The sequence below is a fragment of the Ammospiza caudacuta genome, chromosome 12 (assembly GCF_027887145.1).
Source record: "Ammospiza caudacuta isolate bAmmCau1 chromosome 12, bAmmCau1.pri, whole genome shotgun sequence".
NCBI lineage: Eukaryota > Metazoa > Chordata > Aves > Passeriformes > Passerellidae > Ammospiza > Ammospiza caudacuta.
Window position 1 is genome coordinate 20765352 of NC_080604.1, and position 20035 is coordinate 20785386.

A 20035-nucleotide genomic window follows, 5' to 3' on the forward strand; every position below is an offset into this window, starting at 1 on the left:
CTCAATTTCAATGCAGAACTAGTTCTGAATTACATGTTTTGAAGTCTGAAGCTAAAATTTATGGCTTTGTAGCCCAGGTTATAGAGACCCTGAGGAGGGAAATGTCTTTATTTGAAGGACCAGGTGTGTAACTGCTGCTTTGTTTGTGCAGGATGAGCAGGGTTTCTGAAGCTACTCTTTCTCTTTAAGGGTTTTTACTACAAATAAAATAAAAGTAGCTTCTGGTCTTGGCCTGTGGCACCTTCAGAAAGCAGCACTGGACTCAAGGAAGAACAGTAATCTTTAGCAATTCTTATTGTGCTTTTGTGGGGCTATTTAAAAACAGAGGCCAGACAGAATTAAGAGAATAAAAAGAATTAAGGGAATAAAAAGCTGTTCTATTTATTGAAGGGCTTCAGATACATTTTGGGCAGACAAAACCCCCCAGGGGCTACACCCAAAAATGGATGATGGGTCAGGGTTTGCACACTTTTATAAGTTTGGTCCATTTGCATATTGGGGGTGAATCTGCCAATTCCAGCTGCAGGTAATGAAGTCATTGACCCCAAGTTTGCTCCCCCAACTCCCTTTTGTTCCCCTCTCTGGGCCTGAGGCAGTGAGGTGTCCTTGATTGCCAGGCCTGCAGAGGAATTGTTGTGTCTGCCCCAAACGGGGAAGCAGCAGCACACACTGTGTGTGGAGTTTAGAGTTCTACACAAATATATGAAAAATAGAAAAGCTAAAACCCCAACGTTAGCAAGTCCAGTGTTCTGATGAGGGAAGGAAGGTTTGTTGGGCAGCGCAGAGGTGCTGTTTCCAGGCTCCATGCTCCCCTCCCTGCTTTCCCTGCAGCCCAGCCCAGCTGGACGCAGCAGATCCGCGACGTGCGCGCGGCCATCGAGGAGCGCGTGTCCTGGGAGTGCCGCGCCAGCGGCCGCCCCAAGCCCTCCTACCGCTGGCTCAAGGACGGGGAGCCCCTGCTGCCACAGGTAGGCACAGCTGGAGCCCCCCGGGCATGGGAAATGGGGGTGCTGGGGTGCTCTGCCGGCTCACTGATCTCTGGGTGGTTGAGCTGTGGTGGGGAGGATGAGGTGCTCTGGAATCGCGGAACGGTTTGGGTTGGAAGGGACCTTCAAGATCATCTCATTCCACCCCCTGCTCCAAGCCTTGTCCAGCCTGGCATTGGACGGTTCCAGGGATCCAGGGGCAGCCACAGCTGCTCTGGGCACCCAGGGCCTGCCCACCCTCACAGAAAATCCCCTGTTCCTTCCCATGCCTGGTGGCACCTCCCTACTCCTGCCAAGGACAAGCAGGACACACCACAGCTCTACATTCGCAACTCTCCTCGCCAGAATGAAGGATCCATGATGCAAACCTAAGGCTGGACAGAAGGAGGAATGGCTGAATGGGGTTTTGGAATGTGTCACCAAAGAGTGATCACTCCAAAATAATTATTTTAATCTATGATATTTAGGTGAACTTCAAGTGGTGATGAAACCTCGGGGTTCCTGCTGGTGTTTAATGGTGTTCCCACTCCTCCTGCTGGGCTGTGTCCCTGTGCAGGAGCTGTGGAATTACACCCTCCCACGTGTGCCCAGCCTCTCCTGGAGGGTCATCACCCAGCTCATGGTCCCACCTTGTCACCACAAACTCAGCCAAGTCACCAAAGCTTTGGTTTCACAGCAGCCAGCACTTTTTCCCCTTCACTTACTGTGAAAGAACATGGCAGCCCCGATTTGATCAAGCCCTGATAAAAATTGCACAAACATTAAATTTCTGCCCTAAGGCCGAGTAGAAAACCAATAGCTCTTTATTTTAGATTTTTTTTTGGTAAATGTCAAACTCCTGGGGAGGGAGGGAACACTTTGCTGTACTTATTAGAATTGATAACTCAAGCTCCATAACCTCAGGCTGACAAATGACAGCCTGGTCTTTCACTCCACACACTAATTCTGGTTGCTTCACACTGGTCACTGGCAGATGGGCTTGTTCTTAAATCACGTTAGTGGCTGATATGAAGTAAAGGATCATTAAATTATTAGCATTTACATTGTTTTCAGTAAACTGCAGAAGATTTTAAATGTTTCTGTCTGTGCCGGCTGAGATGGCAAGCAGTCTTAGCAGCCTGCATTGCCATATACACTCAAAATGGCCTCAAGGGTCAGGTTGGAAATCAGGAGGAATTTCTCCATGGAAAGAGTGAATTTCTCCCTGGATCTGCCCAGGGAGGTGTGGAGTCCCCATCCCTGGAGGTGCCCAAGAAACACCTGTATCTGCTGTAGTTCAGTTGCTATGGTGGATTTTGGTCAAAGGTTGGACCCAGTGATCCTGGAGGTCTTTTCCAACCTCAATGACTCTGTGATTCCATGGAAATACCATTGTTTTCAATGTTTCTGAGAATGGGCTTGGCTGTGATGTGCCACTGTGGAGCAGAAGTGCATTTCTTGCCTCAATCTTATCTCCTTGCAAGGGATATTAATCTAAATGCTTTGGGTATTAAATCAATGAGGGGGTCAAGGGAAGGTCCTCCAATTGAAATTGCATTTACCAACTCCTGTATTGGTTTCACCATTTAGTCTCTAGGCTGACATAAATTTGGCTGGCAGACAAATAACTCGCAGCATGCAGATTCCTCCCGTTCCCGCTGCTTCCTTTGGTCCTCCTTGCTACAGAACACAGCCGGACAACCTCTGGGTGCACGTTCTGAGGAGGCTTTGCTGGTGTTCTCATTGATTTGGAGTTTGTTTTGCTGTCCCCAGGGCAGGGTGCAGCTGGAGCAGGGCTCTCTGACCATTGCCAACGTGAGCCTGTCGGACGCGGGGATGTACCAGTGCGTGGCGGAGAACAGGCACGGCGTCATCTTCGCCAGCGCGGAGCTCAGTGTCATTGGTGAGTGCACATCCCTGAGCACTGCCAGCCCCCCAAACCCACAGCCAGCCCCCCAAAAACCACAGCCAGCCTCCCAAACCCACAGCCAGCCCCCCAAAACCCACAGCCAGACTCCCAAAACCACAGCCAGCCCCCTAAAAACCACAGCCAGCCTCCCAAACCCACAGCCAGCCCCCTAAAAACCACAGCCAGCCTCCCAAACCCACAGCCAGCCTCCCAAACCAAAGCCAGCCCCCTAAAAACCACAGCCAGCCCCCCAAACCCACAGCCAGCCTCCCAAACCCACAGCCAGCCTCCCAAACCACAGCCAGCCCCCTAAAACCCACAGCCACCCTCCCAAACCACAGCCAGCCCCCCAAAAACCACAGCCAGCCCCCCAAACCCACAGCCAGCCCCCCAAACCCACAGCCAGCCTCCCAAACCACAGCCAGCCCCCCAAACCCACAGCCAGCCTCCCAAACCCACAGCCAGCCTCCCAAACCACAGCCAGCCCCCCAAACCCACAGCCAGCCTCCCAAACCCACAGCCAGCCCCTCAAAACCCACAGCCAGCCTCCCAAACCCACAGCCAGCCTCCCAAAACCACAGCCAGCCTCCCAAACGACAGCCAGCCCCCCAAAACCCACAGCCAGCCCCCCAAACCACAGCCAGCCTCCCAAAAACCACAGCCAGCCCCCCAAACCACAGCCAGCCCCCCAAAACCACAGCCAGACCCCCAAAAACCACAGCCAGCCCCCCAAACCCACAGCCAGCCCCCCAAAACCCACAGCCAGCTTCCCAAACCCACAGCCAGCCCCCCAAACCCACAGCCAGCCCCTCAAACCACAGCCAGCCCCCCAAACCACAGCCAGCCCCCCAAAACCACTGCCAGCCTCCCAAAACCACAGCCAGCCCCCCAAAAACCACAGCCAGCCTCCCAAACCCACAGCCAGCCCCCTAAAAACCACAGCCAGCCTCCCAAACCCACAGCCAGCCTCCCAAACCAAAGCCAGCCCCCTAAAAACCACAGCCAGCCCCCCAAACCCACAGCCAGCCTCCCAAACCCACAGCCAGCCTCCCCAAACCACAGCCAGCCTCCCAAAACCCACAGCCAGCCTCCCAAAACCACAGCCAGCCCCCCAAAAACCACAGCCAGCCCCCCAAAAACCACAGCCAGCCTCCCAAACCCACAGCCAGCCTCCCAAACCACAGCCAGCCTCCCATACCACAGCCAGCCTCCCAAACCCACAGCCAGCCCCCCAAAACCACTGCCAGCCTCCCAAACCCACAGCCAGCCCCCCAAAAACCACAGCCAGCCTCCCAAACCCACAGCCAGCCCTGCCCAGGGGCTCCTGACAAGCTGCTGCAGCAGAAGGGGATCTTTGATTTGTTTCTGAAGCAGAAGGGGATTGTGACGGTGCTCACAGGGGTCTGAGGGTGAGGGAAGAGATGAGGATCTGACTCCATGTTTCAGAAGGCTGATTTATTATTTTATGATATATATTACATTAAAACTATACTAAAGAATAGAAGAAAAAATTCTCATCAGGAGGCTAGCTAGGAATAGAAAAGAAAGAATAACAAAGGTCTGTGTCTCGGACAGAGAGTCCGAGCCTGCTGACTGTGATTGGCCATTAATTACAAACAACCCCATGAGCCCAATCCCAGATGCACCTGTTGCATCCCACAGCAGCAGATAACCATTGTTTGCATTTTGTTCCTGAAGCCTCTCAGCTTCTCAGGAGGAATAAATCCTAAGAAAAGGATTTTTAATGAAAATATGTCTGTGACAGGGGATCTGTGGCGATTTGTTCCTAAGGAAGGTGTGAAATGCCAACTTGAGGCATTTGAGAGCAGAGAACAGATGTTTTTTACTTCATCCCACATTCCTCCAGGAGCTGGCAGGTGCATTCCCTCTCCTGCTGGTTAAAGCTATTTCTGGAGAAACCTGAGCATTGCCATTCAGAACATCCAGGTGCCCAGTCCTGGCTGCAGAGTGACTCTGCTCTGGACACGGTGACAAAGCTCCTGTCTGAGGAGACCTTTCAGCAAACAAAGTTCCTCCATCCCAAAGAAAAGCATCTTCCACCCCACGGTTCTGGGCACAGCTGCTCTGCTCCTCCCAGATAAAGCCAGGAGAAGCTCATGTGAATCCAAGTGGGGAAATACCTGCGGGGAGAGAGCAGAGATTACAGAGCCAGGATCTTCTCTGAGGTGCCCATGCCAGGGCAGGAGGCAATGGCCACAAAAACCTGGAAATGACACTTAAAATAAGAAAAAGTTTATTTTGAGGTTGGCTGGACGCTAGAACAGATTGTCCAGGGATATGGTGGCATCCCTGTCCTTGGAGATGCTCAACATCCAACTGGGCACAGCCCTGGGGAGCCTCCTGTGCTGCTCGTGGGTGAGCAGGGGTGGGGTGGGACCATCCCAGGGGTCCCTGCCAGGCTGCACCTCAATCCCAAACCATATTCCTGAACGAGACACAGCCCTGCTCAGCACAGGGTTGTATTTTCAAAGGGTTAAGCACAATTCCTGATCGCAAAATAACAGTTTAGTTGCCCTCAAATGAAATGTTGAGTAGCAGCATTCTCTGATTTATCCCGAGGAACAAAGCATCAGGTTTTTTTACCGCTATGGGATTTTCAATTATTGGTCATTTTTTATCATCAGTGATAGATGCCTGCATAGGAAAAAAAAAAATTCATTTGAAGGATCGTGTGTGTTGCTGTTGGAGAAAGGTATGATAATGCTCAATAAATTAGACTTCACAATGCTGAGATTTATTGGACATGAAAGAAATCGAAACAAACCCACTGATGCTTTTCTTGTCTATTTAAAACCTGGTAAAAATGGACCTTTGGGAAGGAGGAAGATGTTTTCAGAGGAAAGAGGTTTAATCCTTTTTGCTGGGGACTCCCAGGGTGTCCCTGTGCCCAGCAGCTCCTCGTGTCCACACAAAAAAACCCAAATTTTGGAGGGTCTGGTCTAAGAAACCTGGCAAGGAATATTTATTTGGCCAACTTCTCACTTGGAATTTGCAGCTCTGCTTCTGTCTGTCACAGGAAAAGCACCCAAATGGTGTCCTGCAGATAAATCCCTGTGCATCTGTGATTGAACTTGGCACATGTTGAAAGGAAAGCAGCAGGTTTGCCTTTTCACTAGAGTTTCAAAGCAGGGCAACATTCTGAGCCCTCCCTGGGAAATTTTAGCTTTTAACCAGATCTGAGGGTTAAAATGGTTGTTGTAAAAGGTCCTGAAGTTAAGCACTTGCTACTGGTGGTGTTTAATCATCTCAAGCGAGACTTGCACCAAAATTAAGTGAAAGAGAGAAATGGAAAATTACAGACCCAGCTTTTCTCAGAGTGATTCTTCTCAATTATTGTTGCCAATTATCTTGCCTGGAGTCTTTATATAAAAGCAGAATCCAGTGGTGCTGGACATTGCACAAGACTGAGATGCAGTCTTGTCTTACAGAATTTTCAGGCTAAATGTTTGAAAAACAAATTGGAAAAATGAAATGTGGGCCTAGAGTGGGGAAAGAAAGGTCATTAAAATCCCTGCTTGACAAACAAAAGGTGTGAATAAATTAAATTCATTACTCCTGAAGTGGCACAGGAAGGTGTGGCAGTGCTGAGAAATGAGCCCAGAGTTTCTAAATGTCAGATGATGATGGTTTGAACGTCACAGAAAAACCCACAGTGAGCAACTCCTGTTTCTCACAGAGGGGCAGGAAAATGCAGCAAATGGCTCACAAAAATCACTCTAAACTGTTTATTACAGGGATGGGAGTAACAGGATTATTCAAAAAAATCTCTTTTGCTTATAAATTTGGGGCAATCATCTGAGAAATTTGTTTCAGAAGTGACAATATATTAATAATGATATAAATAATAATGCATTTGGCTCTAAATGCATTGGTGGGAAGTGTCGTCAGGATGTCTCCTTTAATTCTGGAGTGTTTTCCAAAGCCAGCGCTGGTTTCAGGGCTCTTTTATAGCATTTAATTAATATCACACCTGTGTTTCTGAGTGCCAGAATTAAGTTCCCTGCCTGTGATTAGACGTGGAAAGCAAAAATCTCTGATGCAGGACCTTGGAGCACTGTTGGATCATAGAGCCCATCCCGTTTTCAGTGTGGGATTGTGCTTTATTCACAGGAAGCCAAAGCATCTCCTTGTTCCCCAGGCTGCAGAGAGGCTGCAGGGCTTTGGGGTCAGCTCAGTGGATATCTGAGAGTTTGCCACAAACCACAGGAGTGTGCCCTGGGGGCAGGAAAAGCTGATTCTTTGTGCCCTGAGGGCAGGAAAAGCTGATTCTTTGTGCCCTGGAGCAAACAACTCTTGCCTTGTGTTGCTTGGTTCAGGACCTGGCTGTGTCAGTGTCTCCCACCTTTATATAAATAACCCAGCTTATGCAATAATTATGAATAGGAAGCATAAAAGTGTCAGCCTTTCTAGAAATGTTAACGTTTCTGATTAATTAGATGGGTTCTGTGTTTGTGAGAACTTCCCTGCCTGACAGAAGGATGATCCTGACACAGAAAAAGGAAATATTTTATATTCCTCATGCAGGAGGTTCCTGGGGGTGCTGTCCCAGTAAGATGTGCACGGTGGGGTTACTGGTTTCTCGGGTTTTTAGCGGAACACACATTTTTAAACAAATCAGGTATTTTTGTGCACTTAAAGCAGCACTCAGGTGTCTTTTTACCCCATCCAGACTTCACTAGTTCATAAAGTCCAATCATTCAGGAATTGCAAGCGAGAAACAACCCTGGAATTTTGTAATGTTCAAATGAGCCTGGTTTTGGTTTTTCCTGAGGGAAGTCTGACGTGGTTTGTGTTGGTTTTGCTTTCAGCCATCGGGCCAGACTTTTCCAAAACGCTGCTGAAGAAGCTGACTCTGGTTAAAGTGGGGGGTGAAGTCATCATTGAGTGCAAGCCCAAAGCCTCCCCCAGACCTACTTATTCTTGGAAGAAAGGAAAAGACATCCTGAGAGAAAATGAGAGGTAATGTCTTAAAGTAACCATTTCTTTCATTAACTAACCCAGGGACTTGCAGCAATCAGAGCTAAATTTGTCATTAATAGCTTTGCAAAATTGACTTGCAAATACATGAGGAAACAGCCTGTGTGCAATCCCAAGGAGCTGGGGGTGAGATTCCTATTCCCATGGTGCCCATCCCATCTCTGTCTGCTATTAAATCATCCCTGCCAAGAAGCTGATAAAAATGCACTCCAAAATCCCAAATATTTTGCCTCTGAAGTGCTCTAAATAACCATTGTTAAAAAAAATATAGATTCCCAGATGCTCTGCTCTGACTCTCACTGGGCTGTGTCTCCTGGGCTGCTGAATCCTCACCACTTCTACAGAAAGTGTAAAAGTTATTCACCTGCAGCCTGGACCTGGAGTCTGTGTGAAAGGCACAGTTAGGGAGTGACATTGTCATGGTTGTCATTGTTGTCTGCCTTCAAGGGCAGGAGGGGCCAAGTGCCTGAGCTCTGCTGAATCCTGCTGCATTTCTGCTTCCTGGATCCTGCTGCATTTCTGCTTGCTGAATCCTGCTGCATTTCTGCATCCTGAATCCTGCTGCATTTCTGCTTCCTGGATCCTGCTGCATCTCTGCTTGCTGAATCCTGCTGCATCTCTGCTTCCTGAATCCTGCTGCATTTCTGCTTCCTGTGCTTGCTGAAATGCCATTTCCTCCCCACTGTCCCAGTGCCTGGAGTCCAGCCCCAGGATCTCCCTACACCCCCAGCCGTGTGTGGATTTCAAACAAGAACTTTCTTGGCTGTTTTGAAAAGAATCTGTTGAAATCCAGGAAGCAAGGTGCCAGGAAAGGCTGCTGCTGCAATCCCTTCATCTCTAGGACAGGGCACAGAACTTTTAGACAGGCGTGGGAGAAGAAAATTCAATGAAATCTCTGCTAAAAGTGCCATTAAAGGGTCCTGTGAGCGCCAGAGAGGCACCTGGGTGTCGCTATAGGACACGAAGGAACACAAGCACACACTGCTGTTCTCAAGGTGAAGAAAAAAGGGAAGTTTATAAAAGGGAAGTTTATTTTCTGACTCCAGCATTTATAGTTTTCCAAGAGTGACAGTGGATTGGAGGGTGACGGTGCCACCTCTCCAATGGCACTGGACAAACCAACAGGCCATCAACTCTCTCCTCCTCCATAAAGGAATGCCAAAAAAAGAGTTATTTACAGAAAGTGTGTGATGTTTACAAGAATGTAAACATCAGAAAGCTTAGAAAATCTTTAAAAACCAGAGTAACACCTGACCATCTGGATCCTTCCCCAGCTGCAGGTTGATCACGTGCAGGTTAATCAATATAGGTGACCCTTCCAGTTCCAGGTGGAGTTAAAAGCAGCAGCACGGTGTCAGCGCCAGCTCTGGATGCTGATGCTCAGCCTGCTGGCTGCCATGGCAATCCCTTCACAGCTTCTCCTGGGTTTTCTGTGGCTTTCCAGCTGCTGTCTGGGGTTCAGTTCCTTGCTGGAGACACTCTGTGTGGTTTTTGCTGCTGAAACTCCGGCTCTGGAGGCTCCTGCTGTCCAGGAGGCAAAACAAAGAGTGTTCTTCAGTGTTTGCCCCAGAGCAGAGACTGCCACACTGGAAAAAAAGAAAGAAAAAAAAAAAAAGGGAGTTTTATGGGTTTAGGTTTCCCTTTCTTCTCTGGAGGCTGAGGTAGCGTGTGCTGCACCTCTAATGAATGCCATGGCCTCGGGGCATCTCTCACTGGTGCTTGAGAGCTGTGCAATTGTGTTATTAGGGATTCTGCCCTGGGGTACAATCACATTATTGCACTCATTAAAGGCACTTCATCTCCATAATAATGGAAATCCTGCCTTGGAGGCCTAACTGAGCCAAAATGATGTTGGGGGCCTGGCTCCAGAAGGTAAATTTTATATAGGAGCTGCTCTAGCACAGATATACATGCACAGGGTCTGCGTTGCTTCCCCTGCCAGTCTTCCCTCTTCTCTCAGGTCTTGTTTTGGGCCTAGAAAAAGGGGTTTTTATTTTCCATGCCATAGTGGCAATAATTCCATGTATTATTTCTCCCAGAGGTGAAGCTGTAGCATTGTGTGGCTCAAGAGCAGATTCACATTTCTCTTGTTCCCCCACAGCTTCCCACTTTTCCCCTTTCCCTTGCCTCCCCAACAGTAAAAAGAGTGCAGGAAAAGCAAGAAAACTTTTATTCAAAATATGTACACAACAGTCTTAATTCCTCATGTTCTCCTAGAGCTGTTGGAAGTCATATTTACCCTGCCACCAGACACGTGCTCAGGCTGGGACAGAAAAATAATTGTACTTTAAAGCCCCAAAACAAATTGCTCTTCTCTCATTCTTCTTCATGCAAAGCCCCTACATCATTAGAGCTGTTTCTTTTCCAGGAATGTACAGTGCCTGCATTGCTTATGCAGCTTAATTGTAAGGAAAGAAATGCATAAAAAAACAAATTACGTTCTGTGCTGGTAGCAAAGAATATGAAAGTGTCCAATTAAACAACCATTCCCCGTGAGTTGTGTGGTAGCAACATCTGTTATCTTAATTAAACAAGTTTCTGTGCAGAGGGACCCTCCTGGTGCACTTTGTTGGAGCGGGATCTGACCCAGATACCCGAGGCACACTCAGGATCCTCGTGGAAATGCTCCCAGTGCTGCTCCCATTGTCTGGCAGGGCTGACAGGCTCTGGGATGTGTCACCTTGCACAGCCACGGTGCTTACGGCAGGAATATTGTTCATTTTTGGCGCTGAAAGTCAACAAAAGCACAGGAAACAGCACATGGTGCCACTTTCTCAGTGAGCTCAGCCATGGGAGTGTTTGGAGTGTGGGGAGTGCCCGGATAACTCACGCTGGGGACAGAGAACTGTCACAGATGTATTTTATGAAAAAAATCCTTTCGTTCGATCTTCTGAGAAGCTGAGAGGCCTCAGGAACAAAATGTGAACATTGATTATGTGCTGCTGTGGAATGCAACAGGTGCGTCTGGGATTGGTCTCATGTGGTTGTTTCTAATTAATGGCCAATCACAGTCAGCTGGCTCGGACTCTCTGGTCAGTCAAAAGATTTTATTATCATTCCATTCCTTTCTATTCCTTGCAAGCCTTCTGATGAAATCCTTTCTTCTATTCTTTTAGTATAGTTATAATACATAATTTTCTTTTAATATAATATATATCATAAAATAATAAATCAGCGTTCTGATTTGTTATTAAACATGGAGTCAACATTCTCCATTAAACATGGAGTCAAGATTTTCATGTCTTCCCTCATCCTGGGACCCCTGTGAAACACCACCACAGAGAACAGCACCCCCAGACAGCTGCTGTGATTTGTCACCCAAACTGGCTGCTCTGCTCCAAGATTTCGGTAATTTGGGTCCAGATTTTCCCAGGTATTTCACTGTTCTCTCCACCACAGCCTGGAGTCAGGTCAGTCCAGGAGGATAATTGAACAAGCAAAGCTTCTCTCCCATTCTTCCAGCATGTCGTGAGTACAAAAAGTTGTATAAATTCCAGCTTTATATTTGCTGCCTCAAACTTCCTAATTAGTGCTTAATTACTTTAAACAGCCAGAAAGAAAATGGCAAGAGGACAGACAGCATATCTTTCCCAGGCTGCTGCCAGGGTACAAACCATGGTGATATTTTTATCCTGATTGCTTGAGAGATGGATTGCCAGCATTGTCTTTTGGACACACAGCCTAGTGACACTTCAGCAGAAAAGAAAATCTCAAAGGATGCTTCCCATCATTGCTTCCCATTAATTGTGTTGACTCTTTGTATTTTTTTATTCTTTTACATAAAGCACCTGTGCAATTTCTTGAAGGCAGACAGGTAACCAAAGCATCAATAACTTGTCGGGTTTTCATTACATCCTGCCCAGGCAGGATGAAAAATGACACCCTGCAAATGGCTTTCTGAAGTTTGTCCATCATTCATCTCACTTGGCACAGACCGTGGCAGAGATGGCTCTACTTCATTGCAACATCTGAAACAACTGACTTGTCCACTCATTTTAACCAATTTGCTGCAGAAAGAGAATAAAATGAACCAGGAAGCTGCTGGGTTTGGTGGTCAGGAGCCTTGGAAAGCTGTTGTCCCTGATGGCCTCCTGTTCATGAGCTGTTTGCCAGCAGGAGCTGGTTTTAGCTCTGGGTTGTTCTGGAGGTGTCCCAGGCCAGGCTGGACTGGGATTTGGAGCAGCCTGGTCTGTGGAAGGTGTCCCTGGATGAGCTTTAGAGTCCCTCCTACCCAATCCTGATTCTATGGTCACACCGTGTTTTAGCAGTGAAAGTGGTGGAGTCCCCATCCCTGGAGGATTAAAAGGATGTGGCACTTGGGGACAGGGGTCAGTGGTGGCCTTGGCAGTGCTGGGTTAACAGTTGGACTCAGTGCTCTTCAAAGGCATTACCTAAAAATGATTTTTTGATTCTATAAGTTTTTCCAGCTGAAGGTTGGACGAGAAGGATTAGGGACTTGTGTAGAATCCAGGTTTGGTTAGATGAGAAGGATTAGGGACTTGTGTAGAATCCAGGTTTGGTGCTGGTTTGTTTTGTGTGCATCAATAACCAGTCTGATCCCTAGAATTTCCATTTCTCCCATCTGCTGCTGCAGAAGCGGGAGCTGATTTCAGTTTGCAGCCACGAACTGAGGAGCGCAGCCCCAGCCTGTGCCAAGCTCCAGCTGGGGTGAGCCCGTCCCTCACGCCGTGCCACAGCTCCTGCAGCATCAGCAATCTGTTCCCGTGTCCCAGCAGATCATCTGCAGCGTGGTGCTGCTGCAGGGCTCCGTGTGACACGTGTAGGACATCGCTGCTGCCTGTGCTGCTGCTGGAGCTGGCCAGAACAGGGCTGGGAACAAACCCCAGGGCTGCTGTGCCCCAGGGGCTCAGGGGAAGTCAAAGGGCTTCCACCTGGTGCTCGTGGGGTAATTTTAACTTGCCAAGGTAAAAGTAACAAGAGAAGGGGTCAAGAGAACTCATCAGGCTTTTACCTTGGTGCTTGTGGATTAATTTTGGTGCTTGTGTCGATTAATTTTGGTGCTTGTGTGCCTGGTGCTTGTGTGTTAATTTTAAAAGCTTTTTTCACCTTGGTGCTTGTGGATTAATTTTGGTGCTTCTGTGTTAATTCTAAAAGCTCTTTAAAATTATAAGAGCTCTGCTTGCAGAGGTGGAGAGGGTGAAGGGTGCAGAGCTCTGTCCCAGAGGCATCCGAGCTCCAGAGCACACCCAGCTGTGTCCTGTTAAAAGAGGATGAAGATATTCTTAGGAGAAACGTGTCACAGGGGACAGGAGAAATCAGCAGGCTTTCACCTGGTGCTTGTGTATTAATTTTAAAAGCAGAGCTCTGCTTGCAGGTGTAAAGAGGGCGAAGGATCCAGAGCTCTGTCCCAGAGGCATCTGACCTGTGGAGTGCATCCAGATGTGTCCTGTGTTGACATCCCTAAAAGCAGGATGAAGATGTCCCTAAGAGAAACCTGTCACAAAGGGTCAAGAGAAATCATCAGGCTTTCACCTTGGTGCTTGTGGATTAATTTTAAAAGCAGAGTTCTACTTGCACTGGTGGAGGGGGTGAAGGATCCAGGGCTTTGTCCCTGAGGGATCCAACCTCTGGATTGCAGCCAGATGTGTCCTGTGCTGACATTCTTAAATGTGTCACTTGCTGCTGTTCCTGCTTGAGGTCTCTTATTACAGCGACCTGAGTGGGTCGCTGCTGGTGAGAGAGAGACGGTGAATCTTGTATCTTGATCAGAAGGCTTGATTTATTAATATATGATATAATACATTATAGTTATACTAAAAAGAATATAGAGAGAGGTTTGCAGAGCTGCTAGCTAAGCTAAGAATAGATAGAAAAGAGCCCACAACAAAGTTGTGGCCAAGGACTCAGTCCCCTGGCTTGAACTGGTGATTGGCTCTTAATTATAAACATAGAAAATGAGCCAATCAAGGTGAATCCTATTACATTCCACAGCAGCTGATAATAATTGTTTACCTTCTCTTCGGGGGCCTCTGGCCTCCCGAAGACGCAGAAATCTGAAAGAAAGGATTTCTGCGGAGAAATGTCTGCGACAGTCTCTCAAGGTTTTATGATTATTAAATTCATCCCTGGGTGCTGAACACACAGCTACAAGTTGTTGCTCCCTCTGTTAAAGCTGCTCCAGGAAGGAGCTGGTCTCTCCCCACAGGAGGATGGGAGGGAGCAGGATGGGGTTTGCTCTGTGGTGAGCACACCCTGCACCCACTGCTTCCCAAAGAAATGCCTGGCATCAGCCTCCTGAATGCACTTTGGAGCTGATGTGCAGCTTCCTGCTTGTCCTCCAGCTGATAATGATTTTAGTATGTCTGTAGCATTTCGAAGGAAAAAATTATTATCAGATGTTTCTTCTCATGGGTGTTTTTATGGTGAAGAGCAAGCAGGCAATGATTTTACAGTTAGGGCCATACTGTGAGATGCACTTTTAGAATCCAAGGAAATCATTACATGTCTAAAGGGGAAGAAGGATTCCTAATGAACATTTCAGACTTGGTGATATTTTTGATGGCTATTCAAGCATCATTTTGAAGTGATGTAAATGTGTCCTGGGATCTCACAAACCTGTTAATGTCCATTACAAGCCAGGTGCGTAATTTCCCTTTGTGCTTTGGGCATTTTTTTGTTGGAACCAGAGAGAAAGATGTGTTATCCTTGAAAGGCTGTGCCTTTGGGCTTGAATTCGGGTGGTATCAGCTGGAACAAATAAGCTGAGAATGCATTTGCTGCCTCTGCTGAGATCTCACGAACGCTCCCAGAAACGCTTTGTGTCAGCAGCTGAGGCACTGAAAATCTTGCATGGATGTTTTTTCTCATAATAATTTTTATGAGCTCCAGTGGAGTTCCCTTTGATTGTCATGCCCTACAAACCTCCACAGTGGGTGCTGTAGGTAGAGGGTGGTGGCTTGTCCTTTTCAGGAAGGCGTTGTTGGCGTGGGTGGCTGGATGCGCCCTCCAAACACGATCCCTTGGATTAGCACTGTCCCTCTCCATGGACTAGAAGCCATTTAATTCCCATGCCTTGGGCTATAGCCAGCGCCCTGGAAGAATGAGCACAGCAAATATTTCAGTGAGCATTAGATGGAGTGAAAGCAGGAGTGGCTTTGCTGCTACCCAGACAGGATTTTCCTCGCTTGCGAGCGCAGGAGGACGCGTGTGGAGGCTGTGTCTCTGCTGGCTAATTGTGCAGAAAGGGAGGGCCCAGCTTTTCATGAAGAGCTTTTCAGGGTGTTTTGCTCCTCCAGTGCCACCAGAAGAGCTGGTCCAGGTCCTGAGCCTTTTGTTTGGAGAGTGGAGAGCCTGTATGTAGAGCCTGTCCCTTGCAGTGCCATTGCAGCGTTCATGGTTTATCAGTCAGCTTTGTCTGTAAATAAACTGCCAGCTGGAGGGGCTGTGTCAAAAGGGACATTTCCCTGGGGGATGGTCTGCATTTCCCACCAAAATCAATGGAAAATTGGCTCTTTGCAGCATCAGACCCTTCTAGACTTGCAGAGTCTTCCTGTATCAAATTGTCACTGCCTCGCATCTCGGGAATGAAAGCTGTTGTAAAAACAAAGCTTTGCTCTACTCAAATCTGCTTGCTCAAATATTTGTTTTGATGGCATGGGCTTTCTGACTGTATTTATTTTAATTTTGCGTGTAGTAAAAAAAAGAGTGCTTGGAGAGAGAAGGCAAAAAGGTTTCTATTATTTGAAATTCTCCACAGCCCCCTCGCTCCCTTCAGGGTCCCTCACAGTTCTTGTGTTTGGTTTTCATTTGTTTCCTCCTGTTATCAGCATCCCTAAAGAAAGATATTTTCCAGAGAACTGTTCTTCTTAGATAACCTGGGGATATTTTTGTATGTGAATTATTACTCCAGGCATCTCTGAACAATCTACATGAAGTCTCTAATAGCTGTAAATGCTCCCTTCCTTTCCTGCTGCCTCCCTGCTCCATCAGGATGACGTTCTGTCACTCCAGACTTGTCTTAGAAACGTACAGACCGAAGGGAAGATGATGACAAACCACAGCTTTTGTGTTTATAGATATTAATAATGGCTGGATGCAGCATTATTGCCTTGGACTGCTCTGTCACTGCAGATACACAATTGGTGGGAAAAGAAAATTGTGGGCAAATGTGGGATGCCAGATCCATGGCTGGTTTGAGCTGTGCTGAATTCAGTGGCAGTGTGCTGTTGGATGCTTCCAAAGGGGCCACTGCTACAATATCAAAACTTGTTATCTGAGCAAAAGATGTTCTTTTTTCTTTCTATTTAGAATATTATTGACAGGTTTTTATGATAAGTCAGTACTAAAAGAGGGAGAGTGACTTTTTCCATGGACAGACACTGCCAGGACAAGGGGGAATGGCTTCCTACATAGAGAAGTGGGAGATGTTCTAGTGAACTCAACGCAACAGGATTTTCCCTCAGTTTATTTAGAGCAAATACAGTTCTTACCTGAAAATTAATTATAGGGGGTTGCTGTTAAGAGGCCTGTCAGTTGTCATGGATAAGGCAGGAGTTATCTACTGCTGCCTTCACTGAGAGAGAGACGTGCACTAAATTAAATGGGCTTGGACAGAGGCTCTAAATTATCTCAGGCTCCTCTGTGAACCACGAAAAGACAGGTCCTCAGAGACAAATAAACCCTGCAGCAGCTCTGGGTGAGGCACAGCCAGCAGGGCAGGAAGGTGCAGGTGTGTAGGAGGCTGAGAGTTCACTCAGTTGGGAGTTAGGATGGAAATAAATGGAAAACTCCAGCACAGGGATCATCCTGCCTTCCCTAGGATTCACTGACAGCTGTGGAGCTGACCCAGCTCGTGCCCTCCTTGCCCAGGTTGGTGCTGTGAGCCCTCAGGCTGTGCTGATGTCCCACCCTGGTGGTGGTGGTGTCCCTTTGTCCCCCTGTTCAGAAACATCTGGAGTGACAGGATGGGGATGAAGCCCAGCCTGGAAAGCCCTGCCTGCTTTGAAATTTAGGGGGATGCTGAGGTTCTGGGGGGAAATTTAGGGGGGTGCTGAGGGTTTGGGCTGGTGTTGGTGAATGGTGAGATAGATTGTGCTGCAGGATGTGATTCTGAGGAGACAAAAATGTTGCAAAAAAAAAGAGGTGATTTTAGTGTGGGAGAAAGGTTTTTCTGGAGTCGCCTTAGGTGATGCCTCCACAGGGCACGAGTCATTCATGTTCCCATGGGATTTACTGGGTGAAATCAGGTTTGCTGTGTTCACTGACTTAGAGCAGAAAAAATAAAAGCCATAGAAGGAAGCAAAGCTCATTGAGAGAGCAGGGGGAGCCTGGAGTGCTCCTGTGGCATGGCAGGGGCTGGGTGGGGTTTAGGCTCAGGGCTCTTTCCCCCTGTGCACCATCAGAGTTGGGAGCCCCAGGAGCCTGGCTTGGACCTTGGGGTGTTTTACTGGAGGTGAAGGAAGCAGAATGCTCTGACCTGGCTGTGAGTTATTTATGCAACACAAAGGGCACAACATCCCCTGTCACACCTGGGGACAGCATCCCAGGGCCACAGGAGTTATTTATTACCTGTGGGCTGTGCCCTGAACCAGCCCATTCTCCAAGTGATGAGCAGGCACTCGTGAGCTGTGTCCCTGGTTTTGGGTGCTCTGAGCAGTGAAACCTGTGAGGATTTATAAACTTCTCTGCTTACCCAAAATAGCCTAATGGCCAGTACCACAGCCATGAGATCATTTTAATAACCCCCACTGCATGGCAAGCATTATTTTAAAGGTGATAAACAGCTACAGAGATGTCTGATAGAAATAGAAATAATTTGATAAATAATGCAATTGCCTGGAGTTGTGGCATGAGGCAAAGTTGCTGTTAGGCTAAAAATTGCTCCAGATATCCCTGCCAAGGAACTCTGGGAAAAGAGGGAACAAATACACTGCTGAGACTGCAGTCAGGGCTGCCTGGTGCTTCTGCTTTCTTCTCTGCTTCCAGCCCCCAGCCCAGGCACAGCATACAATAGGCCATTCATCATGCCAGCTGAAATACACTGTTTTTCACAGGTACATTTAACCCAAATCCTCTCTCAGAAGACGGATTATCTCTTAGAAGAACTCTGGCACCAGTGTCTCTTTTCAATGGCCACGTCACCACTGCCACAAAGGCTGTACATGAAGGGATCAATGGTAGTTTTATCTCAAATTGCACTCAGTGTGTGTTTCTTCCAGCTGACATTCATTTAAATGCTTGCTCTAAGACATCTTTTCTCCCTGTAATAGAAAAAGGATCGGACATCCTAAGCATTGTTTCGTGGGGGAAAAAAAAAATATTTAAAATATTCACTCGGCTAAGCATGAAATATTTCAGCTGTGTGTGTTTAATCAGGAGTGAAAGCAAGGGTAGTTATGCTTGTATTTCATAAATTAAAATGCTAAAATGATTAGATAAGAAAACAAAATACCTTACTCCATTGCAGCAGTGCTAATGAAACCATTTGAGAGGGGAAAAAAAAAGAAAAAGAAAAAAGTCACTTTGTGATTCTGAGCACTTTTGCTGTGAAGGAGCACAGAGCTGTGATTGCAGTGCTGGGGCTGTGCTGGGTCCCTCGGGAAGGGGAGGCACACCCAGGCTGCCACATGCTCTGCATTTGTACTCCATTCATATTCCATTCATATCCACGTGTTTCCACCTGCTGAACAGAAAAACAGAGGGCAAGCTGTGAGGAATGCACTGAGGGATCCCTGCCATGCCACCTGGCTGAGCAGCGCTGTGGGACTGGGAACCATTCCTGGGGGCAAGGTCAGGAGGGACTGGGAACCATTCCTGCTGGGACTGGGAACCATTCCTGCTGGGATTGGGAACCATTCCTGCTGGGATTGGGAACCATTCCTGCTGGGATTTGGAACCATTCCTGCTGGGATTGGGCACCATTCCTGCTGGAAAGGTCAGGAGGGATTGGGAACCATTCCTGCTGGGAAGGTTGGGTGGGATTGGGAACCATTCCTGCTGGGATTGGGAACCATTCCTGCTGGGAAGGTTGGGTGGGATTGGGAACCATTCCTGCTGGGACTGGGAACCATTCCTGGGGGCAAGGTCAGGAGGGATTGGGAACCATTCCTGCTGGGATTGGGAACCATTCCTGGTGGGACTGGGAACCATTCCTGCTGGGATTGGGAACCATTCCTGCTGGGATTGGGAACCATTCCTGGGGGCAAGGTCAGGAGGGATTGGGAACCATTCCTGCTGGGATTGGGAACCATTCCTGCTGGGATTGGGCACCATTCCTGCTGTGAAGGTCAGGAGGGATTGGGAAGGTCAGGAGGGATTGGGAACCATTCCTGCTGGGATTGGGAACCATTCCTGCTGGGAAGGTTGGGTGGGATTGGGAACCATTCCTGCTGGGATTGGGAACCATTCCTGCTGGGATTGGGAACCATTCCTGCTGGGATTGGGAACCATTCCTGCTGGGAAGGTCAGGGCCTGGCCCTGCTCCTCACCCTTCAAGGGCTTCCCCCTGCAAGGTCAGGTGAGCTCCAGCCCCCCTGGCTCTGCAGGGTGGAAACATGTGGATGTGAATGGAATTCGTATCCTCCAGGACCTGTTTGCTCCTGGAGCCACAGAGGATTTCTCAGTTAAACTCCAGAGCAGGATGTTCCAGTGGATGCTGGGGCTTTCAGGGAATGTTCTGTCAGAGCAGGAGGCCAGGCTGAGCAGCAGGCACGTTTTGGGAGAGGCAGGTGATGCAGCCAAGCCCTCAGAGGTGAGATTTCCATGGAGGTGCTGACTGACACTCGGGTTTGTGATGAGCTCTGGGACTTGGGCAGATTTCCTGATTTCCTCTTTCCTTTCTATGCCAAGCAAGGGCTTGATCTCATTTTCACAACGTCGGTGATAAAACTCTTCCTGAGCTCACCAGGACAATTTCTATCTCTAATGCACATGTTACTGTCTGAGGAATATTTATCTTCTCCTGGGAGTGGGCTCCATGAATCCCACCTGCCCTGCTCCATCCATCCTGCAGTAGAACCCAGTGCTGCAGTTCAGGAAACAAGCAATGCTTTTATCTCCTCATTCCAGACCTGTCTTTGCTCCCTGTGGACCTGAAATCTCCAGCACAGACCCCCAGATTCTCTCTTACAAATGCTGTGTTTAAAATAGACAACCTTTCTTCCTATAATGATGCTAAACTATCTTAAATTGTCTTTTTTCTTTT

General features: G+C 47.9%; 1 protein-coding gene across 1 annotated transcript in view; it reads left to right on the forward strand.

The window, feature by feature from the left end:
* The window catches only part of LOC131562879 (contactin-4), a 229423-nt gene that overhangs the window by 173901 nt on the left and 35487 nt on the right, over window positions 1-20035 (forward strand). Inside the window, exons 9-11 of the mRNA XM_058812650.1 lie at window positions 832-968; window positions 2739-2868; window positions 7704-7854. Of these exons, the coding sequence (XP_058668633.1) occupies window positions 832-968; window positions 2739-2868; window positions 7704-7854 (418 nt within the window). The remainder of the gene's footprint in view (window positions 1-831; window positions 969-2738; window positions 2869-7703; window positions 7855-20035) is intronic.